Raw genomic sequence first — 17,101 nt, forward strand, 5'->3', positions numbered from 1 at the left:
TCAAATACCAAAAGAAGACTGGACAGACTGATAGATCAGCTGAGAGGTGTTCACATTTCCATGAACATAACAGGAGTGAGGTAAGGGATAAGTGCAGAGTGGGTGTCAGAGTTCCAAGATTTGGGGGGGGTTGTGTTTGGTAGTAGGCAGCAAAATCATTCTCACCATCATCAAATTTAGCCTTAACATTTACGATATGATATGTATGTAGCCTACTACATTTCAAACCTGGACTTTTATTGAATAATCATATCATATCTGAACTTAATCATATTTTTTCTAAATACAGCATTCTTTACTTTCCTCTAGTCTGTGTGTTGAGATTTAGACACATAATAATCCAAATTGGGAAGTCAATCATTATGGTGTCTGTATTTCATGTGATTGTGAGATGCAGGTTAGCATAGAGACTATTGATTGAGAGGTTAATATTCAACTATTTATTCTATGACCTTAAAACATAAGAGCTCCTATCACCTAGCTGTCTTTTCATTTGCTTTACTGTCCTGGCACGAATAAATTCACTACCACAGCACAGGTTCATTTGGGACATTTGAACTTTAGATGCATTACGGATTACCAGCTTTTCTATCTCTAAATTGCAAATGTCTGGACGCGATGAGTGACATGTTTCATTCTGAGTCAGGGCATACAAAAGCACTAAAGACCGTTCATTTTCAAAATGGAAATCTCTCCTCAAGAAATGGATTCCATTCAGTATGATCAATTTGGTACGTCTGACATTGAAAGTAACCACAGTCTGAGGAAAATCATCCCACAAAGAGGTAAACTCATCTATTTTAATCAATATCTGTTAATGTGCCTTCATATTCCATGTACTGTGGCAAGAAAAAGTATGTGAATCCTTTGGAATTACCTGGATTTCTGCATAAACGTTACATAACATTTTATCTGATCTTCATCTAGGTCACAATAATAGACAAGCACAGTGTGCTTAAACTAATAACACACATATTATTGTATTTTTCTTGTCTATGTTGAATACATCATTTAAACATTCACAGTGAAGGTTGGAAAAAAGTATGTGAACCCCTAGGCTAATGACTTCAAAAGCTAATCAGGAGTCAACTAACCTGGAGTCGAATCATTGAGACGAGATTGGAGATTTTGGTTAGAGCCCCATTAAAAAACACTCGCAAAATTTCAGTTTGCTATTCACAAAAAGCATTGCCTGATGTGAACCATGCCTCGAACAAATGAGATCTCAGAAGACCTAAGATTAAGAATTGTTGCCTTGCATAAAGCTGGAAAGGGTTACAAAAGTATCTCTAAAAGACTGTAAGACAAATTGTCTATAAATTGAGAAATTTCAGCACTCTTGCTAATCTCCCTAGGAGTGGCCGTCCTGCAAAGATGACTAAGAGCACAGTGCAGAATGATCAATGAGGTTTAGAAGAATCCTAGAGTGTCAGCTAAAGACTTACAGAGATCTCTGGAAGATGGTAACATCTCGGTTGACGAGTCTACGATACGTAAAACACTAAACAAGAATGGTGTTCATTGGCAGGCACCACGGAAAAAGCCACTGCTGTCCAAAAAACCCCAGTGCTGCACGTCTGAAGTTTGCAAAAGAGCACCTGGATGTTCCACAGTGCCACCGGCAAAATATTATTTGGACAGATTAAACTAAAGTTGTGTTGTTTGGAAGGAAGGAACACACAACACTATGTGTGGAGAAAAAAGGCACAGCACACCAACATCAACACCTCATCCCAACTGTAAACTATGGTGGGGCTGCTTTGCTGCCTCTGGGCCTGGACAGCTTGCTATCATCGATGGAGAAATGAATTCCCAAGTTTATCAAGACATTTTGCAGGAGATTGTATGGCTATCTGTTAGCCAATTGAAGCTCAACAGAAGTTACGTGATGCAACAGGACAACAACCCAAAAGACAGAAGTAAATCAACAACAGAATGGCTTGAACATAATAAAATACACCTTCTGGAGTGGCCCAGTCAGTCCTGACCTCAACTTGATTGAGATGCTGTGGCAGGACCTCAAGAGAGCGGTTCACACCAGACATCCCACGAATATTGTGGAACTGATACAGTTTTGTAAAGAGGAATGGCCCAAAATTCCTCCTGACCGTTGTGCAGGTCTGATCCGCAACTATAGAAAACGTTTGGTTGAGGTTGATGCTGCCAAAGGAGGGTCAACCTGTTATTAAATCCAAGGGTTCATGTACTTTTTCCAACCTGCACTGTGAATGTTTACACAGTGTGTTCATTAAAGACGTGAAAAATTATAATTGTTTGTGTGTTAGTTTAAGCAGACTGTGTTTGTCTATCGGTACTTAGAGGAAGATCAGATAAAATGTTATGACCAATTTATGCAAAAATCCTGGTAATTCTAAAGGGTTCACATACTTTTTCTTTCCACTGTATATTATTTCAGGTATGCAGAGCAGGGTGGTTCATCTCCTGTATGGTGTCTTGGTGCTTCTCCTGTTGATACTACTGCTGATAACTGGACTTAAATGTAAGGCTTGCTTATTGTACAGTTCATTTATCATTCAAGAGGACCAAAAGACAAATCAAATTGTATTGTTAAACTCTCTATTACCAATTCATAATTTCATATGAATATTTTTTTTCTTCAATCAATCCTTCCTCCATTTTCCTAAGTCTCTCAGTTAAACCAAGCGATAGTTGATGTTCATCTTTACCTTGAGTCCCTGAACAAGACTGTGATAAGTGCTTGTGCCACATCTTCCAGTTCAGGTACAGTGATGTTTAAAGGCTTTTATTACTAAAGGACTAATAATCCTCAGAGCCTTGTTGAAGGATTATATATTATATTAGACATGTACTTATTTTTATTTTTATTTTTTACCTTTATTTAACTAGGCAAGTCAGTTAAGAACAAATTCTTATTTTCAATGACAGCCTAGGAACAGTGGGTTAACTGCCTGTTCAGGGGCAGAACAACAGATTTGTAACTTGTCATCTTGGGGGTTTGAACTTGCAACCTTCCGGTTACTAGTCCAACGCTCTAAACACTAGGCTACCCTGCCGCCCAGTATTTTGGGTTTGAGATAATTTGAGATCAAATGTTTCATATGAGGCGACAGTACAGAATTTCCCCTTATAATGTATCGGAGGGTATTGTTATACATATTTGTTTTACCATTTAGAAATAAAAGCATTTTATGTATCTAGTCCCCTCATTTGAAGTATTCATAAGTATTTGGACAAATTCACTTTCAGTGCATTAAAGTAGTCAAAAGTGTAGTATTTGGTCCCATATTCCTGGCACGCTTTTGACTACAAACTTGATGCTTTTGCAGTTTGTTTTGGTTGTGGTTCTGTTTCGGAATATGTTTTGCCCAATAAGAACTGAATGGAGAATAATTTATTGTGTCATTTTGGAGTCACTTTTATTGTAAGTAAGACTAAAAAGTGTTTTGGAACAGTTCTTTATTAATGTGGATGCTACCATGATTATGGATAACCGTGAATAATGGTGAGTAAGAAAGTTACAGAGGCACAAAGATCAATAACCCCTGTTATTGTAATGGTAAGAGGTTAGGATGTCTACAGGGTATGATATTTGTGTAACTTTCTCACTTATCATTATTCACAATTCATTCAGGACAATCCTTAAATCATGGTAGCATCCACATTATGTGTTTAGAAACATATTATATTATTATTTACAATTAAAGTGACTCCAAAATGACATAATATTTATTATTATTATTTATTTTATTGGGCACCAAATAATCTTAAAACACAACCAAAACAAACAGCATATGGATTCAACATGTTTGTAGAGTCACAAGCTTGATGTAATAATTGCCTGCTAGGAATATGGGACCAAATAGTACACCTTTCACTACTTTAATACACATATAAGTGAATTTGTCCAAAATTGCTCCCCTAAAATGGGGACTATGTACAAAAGCTGCTGTAAATACCATCAAATTAAAGCTGACAGTCTGCACTTTCAGATCGTATCATTTCAAATCCAAAGTGCTGGAATACAGAGCCAAAACAACAAAAAATGTGTCACTGTCCCAAAACTTTTGGAGCTCACTGTATGTACAGTGCCTTGCGAAAGTATTCAGCCCCCTTGAACTTTGCGACCTTTTGCCACATTTCAGGCTTCAAACATAAAGATATACAACTGTATTTTTTTGTGAAGAATCAACAACAAGTGGGACACAATAATGAAGTGGAACGACATTTATTGGATATTTCAAACTTTTTTAACAAATCAAAAACTGAAAAATTGGGCGTGCAAAATTATTCAGCCCCTTTACTTTCAGTGCAGCAAACTCTCTCCAGAAGTTCAGTGAGGATCTCTGAATGATCCAATGTTGACCTAAATGACTAATGATAAATACAATCCACCTGTGTGTAATCAAGTCTCCGTATAAATGCACCTGCACTGTGATAGTCTCAGAGGTCCGTTAACAGCGCAGAGAGCATCATGAAGAACAAGGAACACACCAGGCAGGTCCGGGATACTGTTGTGAAGAAGTTTAAAGCCGGATTTGGATACAAAAAGATTTCCCAAGCTTTAAACATCCCAAGGAGCACTGTGCAAGCGATAATATTAAAATGGAAGGAGTATCAGACCACTGCAAATCTACCAAGACCTGGCTGTCCCTCTAAACTTTCAGCTCATACAAGGAGAAGACTGATCAGAGATGCAGCCAAGAGGCCCATGATCACTCTGGATGAACTGCAGAGATCTACAGCTGAGGTGGGAGACTCTGTCCATAGGACAACAATCAGTCGTATATTGCACAAATCTGGCCTTTATGGAAGAGTGGCAAGAAGAAAGCCATTTCTTAAAGATATCCATAAAAAGTGTCGTTTAAAGTTTGCCACAAGCCACCTGGGAGACACACCAAACATGTGGAAGAAGGTGCTCTGGTCAGATGAAACCAAAATTGAACTTTTTGGCAACAATGCAAAACGTTATGTTTGGCGTAAAAGCAACACAGCTCATCACCCTGAACATACCATCCCCACTGTCAAACATGGTGGTGGCAGCATCATGGTTTGGGCCTGCTTTTCTTCAGCAGGGACAGGGAAGATGGTTAAAATTGATGGGAAGGTGGATGGAGCCAAATACAGGACCATTCTGGAAGAAAACCTGATGGAGTCTGCAAAAGACCTGAGACTGGGACGGAGATTTGTCTTCCAACAAGACAATGATCCAAAACATAAAGCAACATCTACAATGGAATGGTTCAAAAATAAACATATCCAGGTGTTAAAATGGCCAAGTCAAAGTCCAGACCTGAATCCAATCGAGAATCTGTGGAAAGAACTGAAAACTGCTGTTCACAAATGCTCTCCATCCAACCTCACTGAGCTCGAGTTGTTTTGCAAGGAGGAATGGGAAAAAATGTCAGTCTCTCGATGTGCAAAACTGATAGAGACATACCCCAAGCGACTTACAGCTGTAATCGCAGCAAAAGGTGGCGCTACAAAGTATTAACTTAAGGGGGCTGAATAATTTTGCACGCCCAATATTTCAGTTTTTGATTTGTTAAAAAAGTTTGAAATATCCAATAAATGTCGTTCCACTTCATGATTGTGTCCCACTTGTTGTTGATTCTTCACAAAAAAATACAGTTTTATATCTTTATGTTTGAAGCCTGAAATGTGGCAAAAGGTCGCAAAGTTCAAGGGGTCCGAATACTTTCGCAAGGCACTGTACTATTCCATAGGGAGTGTCAGAACAACCACTACCATATGGAATGGCATTATGATCACTTGTGGGAAGAAAAAAATGACATTTCAGAACTCCATTAGCCAGATCAAAGATTGCCCCATTGTTTTAGACATGACCTGATTTGTATGTGTACATGGGGAATGTGTGTACTAAGCTAACATATGGAATTGTTTAAAAATGGTCATACCATGGATAATTTAGATAGCGAATTTTAGGAGCCCTGTAGGTATATACAGTTGAAGTCATAAGTTTACACATACCTTAGCCAAATACATTTAATCTCCGTTTTTCACAATTCCTGACATTTAATCCTAGTAAAAATTCTCTGTTTTAGGTCAGTTAGGATCACCACTTTGTTTTAAGAATGTGAAATGTCAGAATAATAGTAGAGAGAATGATTTATTTCAGGTTTTATTTCTTTCATCACATTCCCAGTGGGTCAGAAGTTTACATACAGTCAATAAGTATTTGCCTTTAAATTGTTTAACTTGGATCAAACGTTTCGGGTAGCCTTCCACAAGCTTCCCACAATAAGTTGGGTGAATTTTGGCCCATTCCTCCTGACAGAGCTGGTGTAACTGAGTCAGGTTTTGTAGGCCTCCTTGCTCACACACACTTTTTCAGTTCTGCCCACAAATGTTCTATAGGATTGAGGTCAGGGCTTTGTGATGGCCACTCCAATACCTTGATTTTGTTGTCCTTAAGCCATTTTTCCACAACTTTGGAAGCATGGTTGGGGTCATTGTTCATTTGGAAGACCCATTTGCGACCAAACTTTAACTTCCTGACTGATGTCTTGGGATGTTGCTTCAATATATCCACATAATTGTCCTGCCTCATCCTTCCATCTATTTTGTGAAATGCACCAGTCCCTCCTGCAGCAAAGAACCCCCACAACATGATGCTGCCACCCCCGTGCTTCACAGTTGGGATAGTGTTCTTTGGCTTGCAAGCATCCCCCTTTTCCTCCAAACATAACAATGGTCATTATGGCCAAATAGTTATATTTCTGTTTCATCAGACCAGGGGACATTTCTCAAAAAAGTACAATCTTTGTCCCCATGTGCAGTTGCAAACCGTAGTCTGGCTATTTTATGGCAGTCTTGGAGCAGTGGCTTCTTACTTGCTGAGCGGCCTTTCAGGTTATGTCGATGTAGGACTCGGTTTACTGTGGATATAGACACTTTTGAACCGGTTTTCTCCAGAATCTTCACAAGGTCCTTTGCTGTTGTTTTGGGATTGATTTGCACTTTTCGCACCAAAGTACGTTCATCTCTTGGAGACAGAACGCGTCTCCTTCCTGAGTGGTAAGACGGCTGCGTGGTCCCATGATGTTAATACTTGCGTACTATTGTTTGTACAGATGAACGTGGTATCTTCAGGTGTTTGGAAATTGCTCCAAAGGATGAACCAGACTTGTGGAGGTCTACAATTTGTTTTTTTGAAGTCTTGGCTGATTTCCTTTGATTTTCCCAGATGTCAAGAAAAGAGGCACTGAGTTTGAAGGTAGGCCTTGAAATACATCCACAAGTACACCTCCAATTGACTCAAATGATGTCAATTAGCCTATCAGAAGCTTCTAAAGCCATGACATCATTTTCTGGAATTTTCCAAGCTGTTGAAAAAGGCACAGTCAACTTAGTGTATGTAAACTTCTGATCCACTAGAATTGTAATACAGTGAATTATAAATGAAATAATCTGTCTGTAAACAATTGTTGGAAAAATGACTTGTGTCATGCACAAAGTAGATGTCCTAACCGACTTGCCAAAACTATAGTTTGTTAACATGAAATTTGTGGAGTGGTTGAAAAACGAGTTTTAATAACTCCAACCTAAGTGTATGTACTACCGACTTCAGCTGTATATACTAGATTATTTGATAAAATATTGAATTTGGCCTTTACTACTGTAGACCATGGAAACACATTGAATAATACATGTATAAATGGCGAAACAGACAGTCGAAAAATAAATAATAAGAAATTAGGTTTTGAATTGTCTGTCCTATATCTAGAAAGCTCAGGAATTATTTTTGTTTTTTGGACACATACAGTGCATTGGGAAAGTATTCAGACCCCTTGACTTTTTTCACATGTTACTTTACAGCCTTATTCTAAAATGGATTAAATAGTTGTTCTCCCTCATCAAACTACACATAATACCCCATAATGACAAAACAAAAACAGGTTTTTAGAAGAAAAAAAAATATTACATATACATAAGTCCTGAGCGCTCTGGAGCAGGTTCTCTCTGTACTTTGCTCTGTTCATCTTTCCCTCGATCCTGATTAGTCTCCCAGTCCCTTCCACAGAAAAACATCCGCATAGTATGATACTGCCACCACCATGCTTCACCGTAGGGATGGTATTGGCCAGGTGATGAGCAGTGCCTGGTTTCTTCCAGACGTGACACTTGGCATTCAGGCCAAAGAGTTCAATCTTGGTTTCATCAGACCAGAGAATCTTGTTTCTTATGGTTTGAAAGTCTTTAGATGCCTTTTGGCGAATTCCAAGCGGGCCTTCATGTGCCTTTTACTGAGGAGTGGCTTCCGTCTGGCCACTCTACCATAAAGGCATGATTGGTGATGAAAGATTATTGGAATCTGTGTGGGTAGCTGGACAGGTAGAATGACTGACTGTGAAGGTGAACAGGTGGTCATGGGTCAGGTGACAGAGGAATGGATGAGACTGAGGCAGGAATTCCTTTAACCATAAAGTGGTATTTATTGGGTAGTTTGTCTGTGCTGCATAACAAAGGAAACAGAATAACATGTATCCAATCAAATTCATAATCACAAAGATCAAATCATAACAATCATTCTCATTATTAACATAATTAGGTAATTCAGCAATTCAGTTCAATAAGAAGTCAATAGGAATCGTCATTGAGTCAGTTCGGCTCATAAGTATTCATCATAATCATGAAAATAATAATACAAATAATTCAATCAGTTATCGGTTATTTAATCTATAATCTCCATCAGTTTGATATCAGAATTGATCAGTTCAGCAAACAGTAATGATGTTTCATATTTCATCCTTTCAGGTTTGTCTTCATATGTACATGTAATTTCGTTACATTTCAACCATATGTCAATGGCATAATTGGGCTGTGATGATCCGTAAGGCCGTGATCATTGTCCATTGACATAACACAATAGGTTTGAAGCATGTGCTCCAAGCCGCGCTCCACGCTAATAACTATAAACAATAACTGATGGCCCGCTCTCCCGATCGCAACAGATAGTTCAGATGAAAGGTAACAGATTCGGTGGATTTACGTTGATTCATGGACACACAGAATGTCTGGATTAGACAGAGTTAAGGAAGAGAAAGCAGCGAGGTCTGGCGATGGCGATTTCCTCCTTTTAATGAGTTGAGATCTGTCGGACATTTCCACATGACCTAATTAAAGTGCCCCTGGCCCAGCTGAGCAAGTGGCCATTAATTATAGGAATGATTCCACCAACTCCATGGGCCTTTCTACAGGTGGAAGGTTCTCCCATCTCCACAGAGGAACTCAGAAGCTCTGTCAGAGTGACCATCGGGTTCTTGGTCACCTCTCTGACCAAGGCCCTTCTCCCCCTATTGCTCAGTGGCCAGGCGGACAGCTCTAGGAAGAGTCTTGGTGGTTCCAAACTTCTTACATTTAAGAATGACGGAGGCAAATGTGTTCTTAGTTGACCTTCAAAGCTGCAGATTTTTTTTGGTACCCTTCCCCAGATCTGTGCACTGTCAACGGTGGGACCTAATATAAGGATCGAGGAGTTGTGAATTCTGAGATGCCATTCTGCACACCGCTCTAGTACTGTGCCGTTATTTGCCTATTTGTGGCCCGCCTGTTAGCTTCTCCTTCAACCTCTCATCAACTAGCTGTTTTCGCCCACAGGACTGCCGTGGACTGGATGTTTTTTGTTTGACTAGTCAGGATCGAGGCAAAGATGAATGGAGGGGCGGCAGGGAGCTTAGTGGTTAGAGCATTGGGCCAGTAACCGGAAGATTGCTGGATCGAATCCCCGAATTTACATGGTAAAAATAGGTTGTTCTGCCCCTGAACAAGACAGTTAGCCCACTGTTTTCCGATAGGCTTTCATTGTAAATGAGAATTTGTTTTTAAATGACTTGCCTAGTTAAATAAAGGTTTTTAAAAAATGTTGCAAAGTACAGAGAGATCCTTGATGAAAACCTGCTCAAGACCTCAGATTGGGGTGAAGGTTCACCTTCCAACAGGACAATGACCCTAAAGACACCAAGACAACGCAGGAATGGCTTCGGGACAAGTCTCTGAATGTCCATGAGTGGCCCAGCCACAGCCCAGACTTGAACCCGATCAAACATCTCTGGAGAAACCTGAATATAGCTGTGCAGCAACGCTCCCATCCAACCTGACAGAGCCTGAGAGGATCTGCAGAGAAGAATGGGAGAAACAGGTGTGCCAAGCTTTTAGCGTCATACCCAAGAAGACTCAAGACTGTAATCGCTGCCAAAGGTGCTTCAACATGTAAAGGGTCTGAATCCTTATGCAAATGTAATATCTGTTTTTATTTGTAATACACTTGCAAAATTGTCTAAAAACCAATTTTTGCTTTGTCAGATTGATGAGGGGGGAAAAAACTATTTGATCAATTTTATAATAAGGCTGTAATGTAACAAAAATGTGGAAAAGGTCAGGGGGTCTGAATAGTTTCCGAAAGCACTGTATATCAGTGGATAACATTGTAGATGCTTTGTTCATAATCTCTCACTCCTTCCTTCATTCATTATCTTACTCTTGTCCCTTTCAGACCCAGCTACTATCAACCATAACTATTATGATGAATTCCAGCTTCCAGTGAGAGGTAAGTGACTTATTGGTAGATGAAGTCCATCCCTATCCATTGTGCAAAACATTGTGTCCTCCTCAGGAACTTGTAGTGAAGAATGGTGGTCCTTCCAGGATAGCTGCTACCTGGCATCAAAAAGGAAGCTCAACTGGAACAGTGCAGAGGAAAAATGTATTGAGCTGGGAGCACACCTGCTTGTTCTTAACAGTGAGGATGAGCTGGTAAGGCCAAGGAGATGAAGTTGTATTGGTCTCATATCAAGAGCTGTGGGCTATGTTAAATGTTCTTTATTTGTGCTGTTTAGGACTACATCTCTCAAGTGATTGATGCAGAAAAGAGATACTGGGTTGGGCTTGTGGAGAGAGCACAAGAGGGCCACTGGACCTGGGTGGATGGAACTGACTACAAATCAACTCCACAGTAAGGGAGTACTGGGATGATGAGAGTAGAGCAGCGGAGGCTGGTGGGAGGACAGGCTCAGTGTAATGACTGAAATGGAATAAATGGAATGGTACCAAACACACCACACACATCAAACACATGAAAAAAAAACTTGTTTGACTCCATTCCATTGATTCCATTCCAGCCAATTACAATGAGCCCATCCTCCTATATCTCCCCCTACCAGCCTCCTCTGGACTAGGGATATTGTCTATCACATACTAAAAACACAGTCATCAGACATTATAATTAAGCAATAAGGCCTAAGGGGGCGTGATATATGGCCAATATACCACGGCTTAGGGCTGTTCTTATGCACGACGCAATGCAGAGTGATTGGGTACAGCCCTTAGCTGTGGTATTTTGTCCATATACCACAGACCCCCGAGATACCTTATTGCTATTATAAACTGATTACCAACCTAACCAGAGCAGTAAAAATATATGTTTTGGCATACCCGTGGTATACCACGGCGGTCAGCCAATCAGCATTCAGGGCTCGAACCACCCAGTTTATAATATGTAATATCCTTCCCTCTACTGTCTTTGCTCAGCTTCTGGGATAAAGGGCAGCCAGACGACTGGCAGGTTGGTGTGATTGGAGAGGACTGTGGACAGCTTCATAACGGTCCACACAGACGACGCAAGCTTTGGAATGATGCAGATTGCAACCTAATGTACAATTACATCTGTGAGGCAAAGGGGAAATGAGAAACAGTAGACCCATGCTTGCCATTGACACATGAGCTGTAAGCTATGCCAGAGCTGCCCGACTGATTTAACATGACAGTCTCAGGATACAGGAGAAAGGATGGATTTCTTTCAGTGACTGTACAACAATCACAAATTATGGTATTGAGCATAAGAAACACACAGTGTATAACGTGAGCTTATTCACAGAATAAAGTTTAATTAAACCTTGGTATGTCAGAATTTAATAGCTTTCTTGGAGGTCTTTTCCACTCTATCTGTGGGTGTATATGAATAGCAATAACCAATACAAAGGCACATATTGGATCATAACAGCTGTTATTGATTTCAAGAGAAGGTGGGCCACTGCAGGTTATGTCCTGGTTCCCCGTGCATTACCATACTAGCAGTGCTCACCGGGAAGGTGCTCATGCTCTGGGTTGTACCCCGCCTTGTCAAAGCACATGGCTGCTTGTCTGTCACACTCGCAGATAAACATCTCACACGGATTGTTGTTTTCTGTATGAGAGAGAGACAGAAGAAAAAATAAGGAGGCGGGAGGGGAAGAAGAGGGAAAATCGAGAGAGAAAGATGGGGTAATGGTAAATGGTTTTCAAGGGGGAAGGAAAATAGAGCTTCTCCAATTTAAAAGATGCAGAGGACTAGACCATCCTAAAGAGGGTGCTGTTGCAGAATAAAAGTTATATTTTGACAAAGGGACTGTTTTTGAATCCTATAGTTATGCTGATCACACTCGCCTTTGCAGGTGACAGTCTTAGAGGCTCTGTCACACTGGTAGCTATATATTTCAGTGTAAGGGTTGTCAAAGATGCCCCAGCAATCCTCGTGCTGCATGGAATCAGAGTAGCAGTAGTCATGAACCTGACAGCATCTGGAACACACAGAGGGCATCTGTTTTAACACAAGTATAGTTACTGACTTCCTGTTAAAGGTAATGTATATAGCCCCCCCCCCCCCCCCAAACACACTGTATAACTCCCGCCATCCACCTACACCGTGTACACAACCTCCAGGTTCAAATGAATCCTCTTCTCAGATTCTTGCCGTGTTCACTATCCCTGACCCCATCTTCCCCTCCATGAATGCATACCTGTCCAGATCATCCACAGGTGTGCCTGAGCCGCCCTTCCCACAGTAGCAGCCGTAGTCAGCGTAGTCCAGCACAGGCCAGCTGCTAGGGTTAACACAGACGATCATCCCTCTGAACTGCCATAGTGCCCATGGGTTGGGTTCATGCACCGCCAGCACTGAAACACACGAGAGGCCACGTCTCAGACAGACAGAGCACATTCAAATATCTACACCGGACATTACCATTTTTATATCAGGAACAAATAAAAACTAGTGAATCACTCAAATGGAACCATACGGCATCATGGTTGAACTGGGCAACGTCACATTCACAACTGGGCAACGTGACCGGTGAGCCCTTATTGCTTAATGTAAATGTATTTTGCACAACCAGCTGTGAGTAAAATATTTTGCAGTGCACACTGACTTGACTAAAGGAATATTTTCTGCAAAGAAAGCTATGACAGGATGACTGTACACTGCTCTGTTATTAAAAAGCATAGCCAGCATCAAAGCTCTGTCTTAAAATACAGTGTAATTAAAAATACTTACAGACTGGCAGACAGAAGGCTAACAGCAGCAGAGTGTGAGAAGACCTCATTTTGGTGATGAAGAGTGTCACTGATCTGGAACGCAACTGATATATATAGAATCATGGCCTTTAGGGGCAGGCTTTTGATGATTAGATAGGGTGAGATACACAGTGCACAGTAGACTGCACAGACATATTTTAATTAACATGTGTATAGTGATAAAGGTGTATTGAATCACATTTCAATACCGGTTACATGTTTTATTTATTTAACCTTAATTTAACCAGGTTAATCTCAGTGATTAAAAACATTTTTCAAGAGCAATATGCAGAAATACAGGAGACTCATTAGGTCATGGTTCAAGGCTTGACTGGAGTTGTGTAATGGAAATGTGTGAGAATTTAAGCATGTGTTTTGTTATTTACACAGCTGTCTGCTGGAATGTACTTTGGAAGAACTTCAGGGGAAATGCTAAATGTACCTTTCAGAGTATTAGCAATTGATATGATAGAGGACAATGCTGGTATTTCAACCCTAACAATGACTGCTTTAGGAAAGCAATAAAAAAGAAGAACAATGACATAAATCAGTCTAATTTGATTGGATATACCATAGAGAATTTACATATTTATTTAATCCAGCCATAAAACATCCAATAGCCAATATTTCAGTTAGGGTTTAAATTACTTAAACTCTACTTTATAGACCCGAGGCTGGTATTACTCAGCAGCCCCCAATAGCATAACAAATCACATTCAACCCATGTTTTCCATTACGTGTCATATCTCATGTTTCTGTTTTGAATTTGTATCCATGATAGCAGTAGCAATATTGGGTAAACAAGTTTAGAATCTGAGGAAAGCATATTAGCTGAGATATCATTCATATTCCTGGCTGTATGACACAACCCCTCCCAGTTTACCTCCCATTTTAGCACTTGTTCTCCTTGACATCCCTTCATCTAATATAAGAGGTGGTAAGGTTGGTGTATACCCTCAATTCTTCCTCTGTCATGCATCCAAAATCCCTCCTGTTGCTGCTGACCGGTAAGCCTGTCACATTTCAATATTGATCCGAAGCTTGTTGTCCACTTTTTCATGTGCCTAAGAATATACATACAGTCTGAGATGATTTCAGATGCCCTCTGTAACTCTTATTTGGAACCTCAATGTCAGGAATATGTGCAGTAGTGTGACTGATAGCTTCACCTCCCTCCTCTGCCAGCATACGCAGCCCATGGTTCACTGCAGCCCCAGGCTCTGTGGCAATTTGGCAGAATGATCACGTGCACCCAGCCTGATGTCAACCCCTTCATGTACAATAACTATGGCTGTTGGTGTGGCTTGGGGGGGACTGGGACTCCCAAGGATGACCTGGATAGGTAACTGGATTTCATTCCACTTGTGTCGGACATCATGACCAGGTGTTTCTGTGCATCTCAGAAAACTCATTACTTTCTTCTCTCAGGTGTTGTGAGGTCCACGACCTCTGCTACCGAGCGAGCAGGCATCTTCCAGAGTGCCGTCCCATCATTGACGTCCCTTATATCAAGGTGTACATATTCTCTTGCACGAATGGGCAGGTCTCCTGTTCAGGTAACAACTGAATTGTAGAAATAATAAAATAACTTGTGGACATACATTTTCAATAAACTATACAATCTGCCCAAGCTCTATAATATTGTCAGATGCAATGAAGTAAAGGTGAGGTTTCAGCTTTCTGATTATAACTGCAACTAATGTTTATCATGAAAACCTAAACCTGTTTGCTCACGCCTCAGCTTCCAACGATGTGTGCCAGGCCTCAGTGTGCGAGTGTGACCGAGTCACCGCCAACTGCTTCGCCCAGTCCACCTACAACCCTGAGAACAATAACCTGGACCCCAAAACTCACTGTATCACCTGAGCCAAGACAAATCCTCTGGAAGCAGTACAAACATCTGAAACTACTGTAGATTCACTGAATGTTTAGGAATCCTGTTTCATGGATGTGTGTCATGTTTGCTGGAATGGAATTTACTGTGCCAATTAAACTGTTGACCTATTAAATGATTGAATGGCATTCTTTTGAGTATGTGTTTGTTAGTTCTGTATTTGTATTGAACACATAGAAGTCTGTGTAAGTAATAACTGGAGAATACCTGTATACAGTGCATTCAGAAAGAATTCAGACCCCTTGACTTTTTCCACATTTTGTTACTTTACAGTCTTATTCTAAAACAGATTAAAAAAAAATTAAATCCTCAATCTACACACACAATACCTTATTATGACAAAGCAAAAACAGGTTTTTAGAAATGTTTGCAAATTTAATCTCTTAGCAATCTCACTAGGATAAAGACCTCCATTCCGGTCATTATTGAAAGAGATCGTGATACCTCACATCTCAAAATAGGCCTACTTAATGTTAGATCCCTTACTTCAAAGGCAATTATAGTCAATGACCTAATCACTGATCATAATCTTGATGTGATTGGCCTAACTGAAACATGGCTTAAGCCTGATGAATTTACTGTGTTAAATGAGGCCTCACCTCCTGGTTACACTAGTGACCATATTCCCCCGTGCATCCCGCAAAGGCGGAGGTGTTGCTAACATTTACGATAGCAAATTTAAATTTAGCTTCTCGTCATGATTCACGCAGTCTCCTCTGAACAGTTGATGTTGAGATGTGTCTGTTACTTGAACTCTGTGAAACATTTATTTTGGCTGCAATCTGATGTGCAGTTAACTCTAATGAACTTATCCTCTGCAGCAGAGGTAACTCTGGGTCTTCCTGTCCTGTGGCAGTTCTCATGAGAGCCAGTTTCATCATAGCGCCTGATGGTTTTTGTGACAGCACTTGAAGAAACTTTCAAAGTTCTTGAAATTTTCCGTATTGACTGACCTTCATGTCTTCAAGTAATGATGGACTGTCTTTTCTCTTTGCCTATTTGAACTGTTCTTGCCTCAATATGGACTTGGTCTTTTACCAAATAGGGCCATCTTCTGTATATCACCCCTACCTTGTCAAAACACAAGGTAGCATTAAATGCATTAAGGAAATAAATTCAAAAAATGAACTAAAGGCACACCTGTTAATTGAAATGCATTCCAGTTGACTACCTTAAGAAGCTGGTTGAGAGAACGCCAACTGTCATCAAGGCAAAAGGTGGCTACTTTAAAGAATCTCAAACATAAAATCTATTTGGATGTATTTAACACTTTTTCAGTTACCACATGATTTCATATGCTTTATTTCATAGGTTTGATGTAGAAAATAGTACAAATAAAGGAAAACCCTTGAACTGGCAAGTTTCTTCACTGACATTTTCAACCTCTCCCTGACCTCGTCTGTAATACCCACGTTTCAAGCAGACCACCAAATCAAATCAAAATGTATTTGTCACATACACATAGTTAGCAGATGTTAATGCGAGTGTAGCGAAATGCTTGAGCTTCTAGTTCCGACAATGCAGTAATAACCAACGAGTAATCTAACCTAATAATTTCACAACAACTACCTTATACACGCAAGTGTAAAGGGATGAAGAATATGTACATAAACATATATGAATGAGTGATGGTACAGAACAGCATAGGCAAGATGCAGTAGATGGTATCGAGTACACTATATACATACGAGATGAGTAATGTAGGGTATGTAAACATATTAAGTGGCATTGTTTAAAGTGGCTAGTGATACATTTATACATCAATTTCCATTATTAAAGTGGCTGGAGTTGAGTCAGTATGTTGGCAGCAGCCACTCAATGTTAGTGGTGGCTGTTTAACAGTCTGATGGCCTTGAGATAGAAGCTGTATTTCAGTCT

General features: G+C 40.2%; 3 protein-coding genes across 3 annotated transcripts; 2 read left to right on the forward strand and 1 right to left on the reverse strand.

Annotated features, from left to right (window-relative positions):
- Nucleotides 1–314: 314 nt before the first annotated feature.
- On the forward strand, nucleotides 315–11,900 carry asgrl1 (asialoglycoprotein receptor-like 1). Its single transcript, XM_029637614.2, has 7 exons — nucleotides 315–785; nucleotides 2,417–2,500; nucleotides 2,647–2,742; nucleotides 10,496–10,549; nucleotides 10,616–10,755; nucleotides 10,839–10,954; nucleotides 11,530–11,900. The coding sequence occupies exons 1-7, from the start codon at nucleotides 683–685 to the stop codon at nucleotides 11,684–11,686; spliced, it is 750 nt and encodes a 249-aa protein (XP_029493474.1). The 5' UTR covers nucleotides 315–682; the 3' UTR covers nucleotides 11,687–11,900.
- Nucleotides 11,865–14,319, reverse strand: pla2g1b (phospholipase A2, group IB (pancreas)). The gene is made up of 5 exons (XM_029637615.2): nucleotides 14,284–14,319; nucleotides 13,310–13,394; nucleotides 12,777–12,933; nucleotides 12,424–12,557; nucleotides 11,865–12,184 (listed from the first exon to the last, which is right to left on the reverse strand). The coding sequence occupies exons 1-5, from the start codon at nucleotides 14,302–14,304 to the stop codon at nucleotides 12,069–12,071; spliced, it is 513 nt and encodes a 170-aa protein (XP_029493475.1). The 5' UTR covers nucleotides 14,305–14,319; the 3' UTR covers nucleotides 11,865–12,068.
- Nucleotides 14,227–15,351, forward strand: LOC115111501 (phospholipase A2, minor isoenzyme-like). The gene is made up of 4 exons (XM_029637616.2): nucleotides 14,227–14,336; nucleotides 14,515–14,671; nucleotides 14,758–14,885; nucleotides 15,071–15,351. Exons 1-4 carry the CDS (start codon nucleotides 14,303–14,305, stop codon nucleotides 15,193–15,195), a joined length of 444 nt encoding a protein of 147 aa, XP_029493476.1. The 5' UTR covers nucleotides 14,227–14,302; the 3' UTR covers nucleotides 15,196–15,351.
- The last annotated feature ends 1,750 nt before the right edge of the window (nucleotides 15,352–17,101 follow it).

Source organism: Oncorhynchus nerka, linkage group LG27, assembly GCF_034236695.1.
Source record: "Oncorhynchus nerka isolate Pitt River linkage group LG27, Oner_Uvic_2.0, whole genome shotgun sequence".
NCBI classification, from domain to species: domain Eukaryota; kingdom Metazoa; phylum Chordata; class Actinopteri; order Salmoniformes; family Salmonidae; genus Oncorhynchus; species Oncorhynchus nerka.

Excerpts from the sequence above, each read along its gene's own strand:
- asgrl1 (XM_029637614.2), top strand. The coding sequence starts at position 683 with ATGGAAATCTCTCCTCAAGAAATGGATTCCATTCAGTATGATCAATTT. Across the intron at positions 786-2,416 it reads GAAAATCATCCCACAAAGAG|GTATGCAGAGCAGGGTGGTT; the intron begins GTAAACTCATCT and ends ATATTATTTCAG. Across the intron at positions 10,756-10,838 it reads TTAACAGTGAGGATGAGCTG|GACTACATCTCTCAAGTGAT; the intron begins GTAAGGCCAAGG and ends TGTGCTGTTTAG.
- LOC115111501 (XM_029637616.2), top strand. The coding sequence starts at position 14,303 with ATGCATCCAAAATCCCTCCTGTTGCTGCTGACCG. Across the intron at positions 14,672-14,757 it reads CCCAAGGATGACCTGGATAG|GTGTTGTGAGGTCCACGACC; the intron begins GTAACTGGATTT and ends TTCTTCTCTCAG. Across the intron at positions 14,886-15,070 it reads TGGGCAGGTCTCCTGTTCAG|CTTCCAACGATGTGTGCCAG; the intron begins GTAACAACTGAA and ends CTCACGCCTCAG.
- pla2g1b (XM_029637615.2), bottom strand. The coding sequence starts at position 14,304 with ATGACAGAGGAAGAATTGAGG. Across the intron at positions 12,558-12,776 it reads CCTGTGGATGATCTGGACAG|ATGCTGTCAGGTTCATGACT; the intron begins GTATGCATTCAT and ends TGTGTGTTCCAG. Across the intron at positions 12,185-12,423 it reads TAAGACTGTCACCTGCAAAG|AAAACAACAATCCGTGTGAG; the intron begins GCGAGTGTGATC and ends TCTCTCATACAG.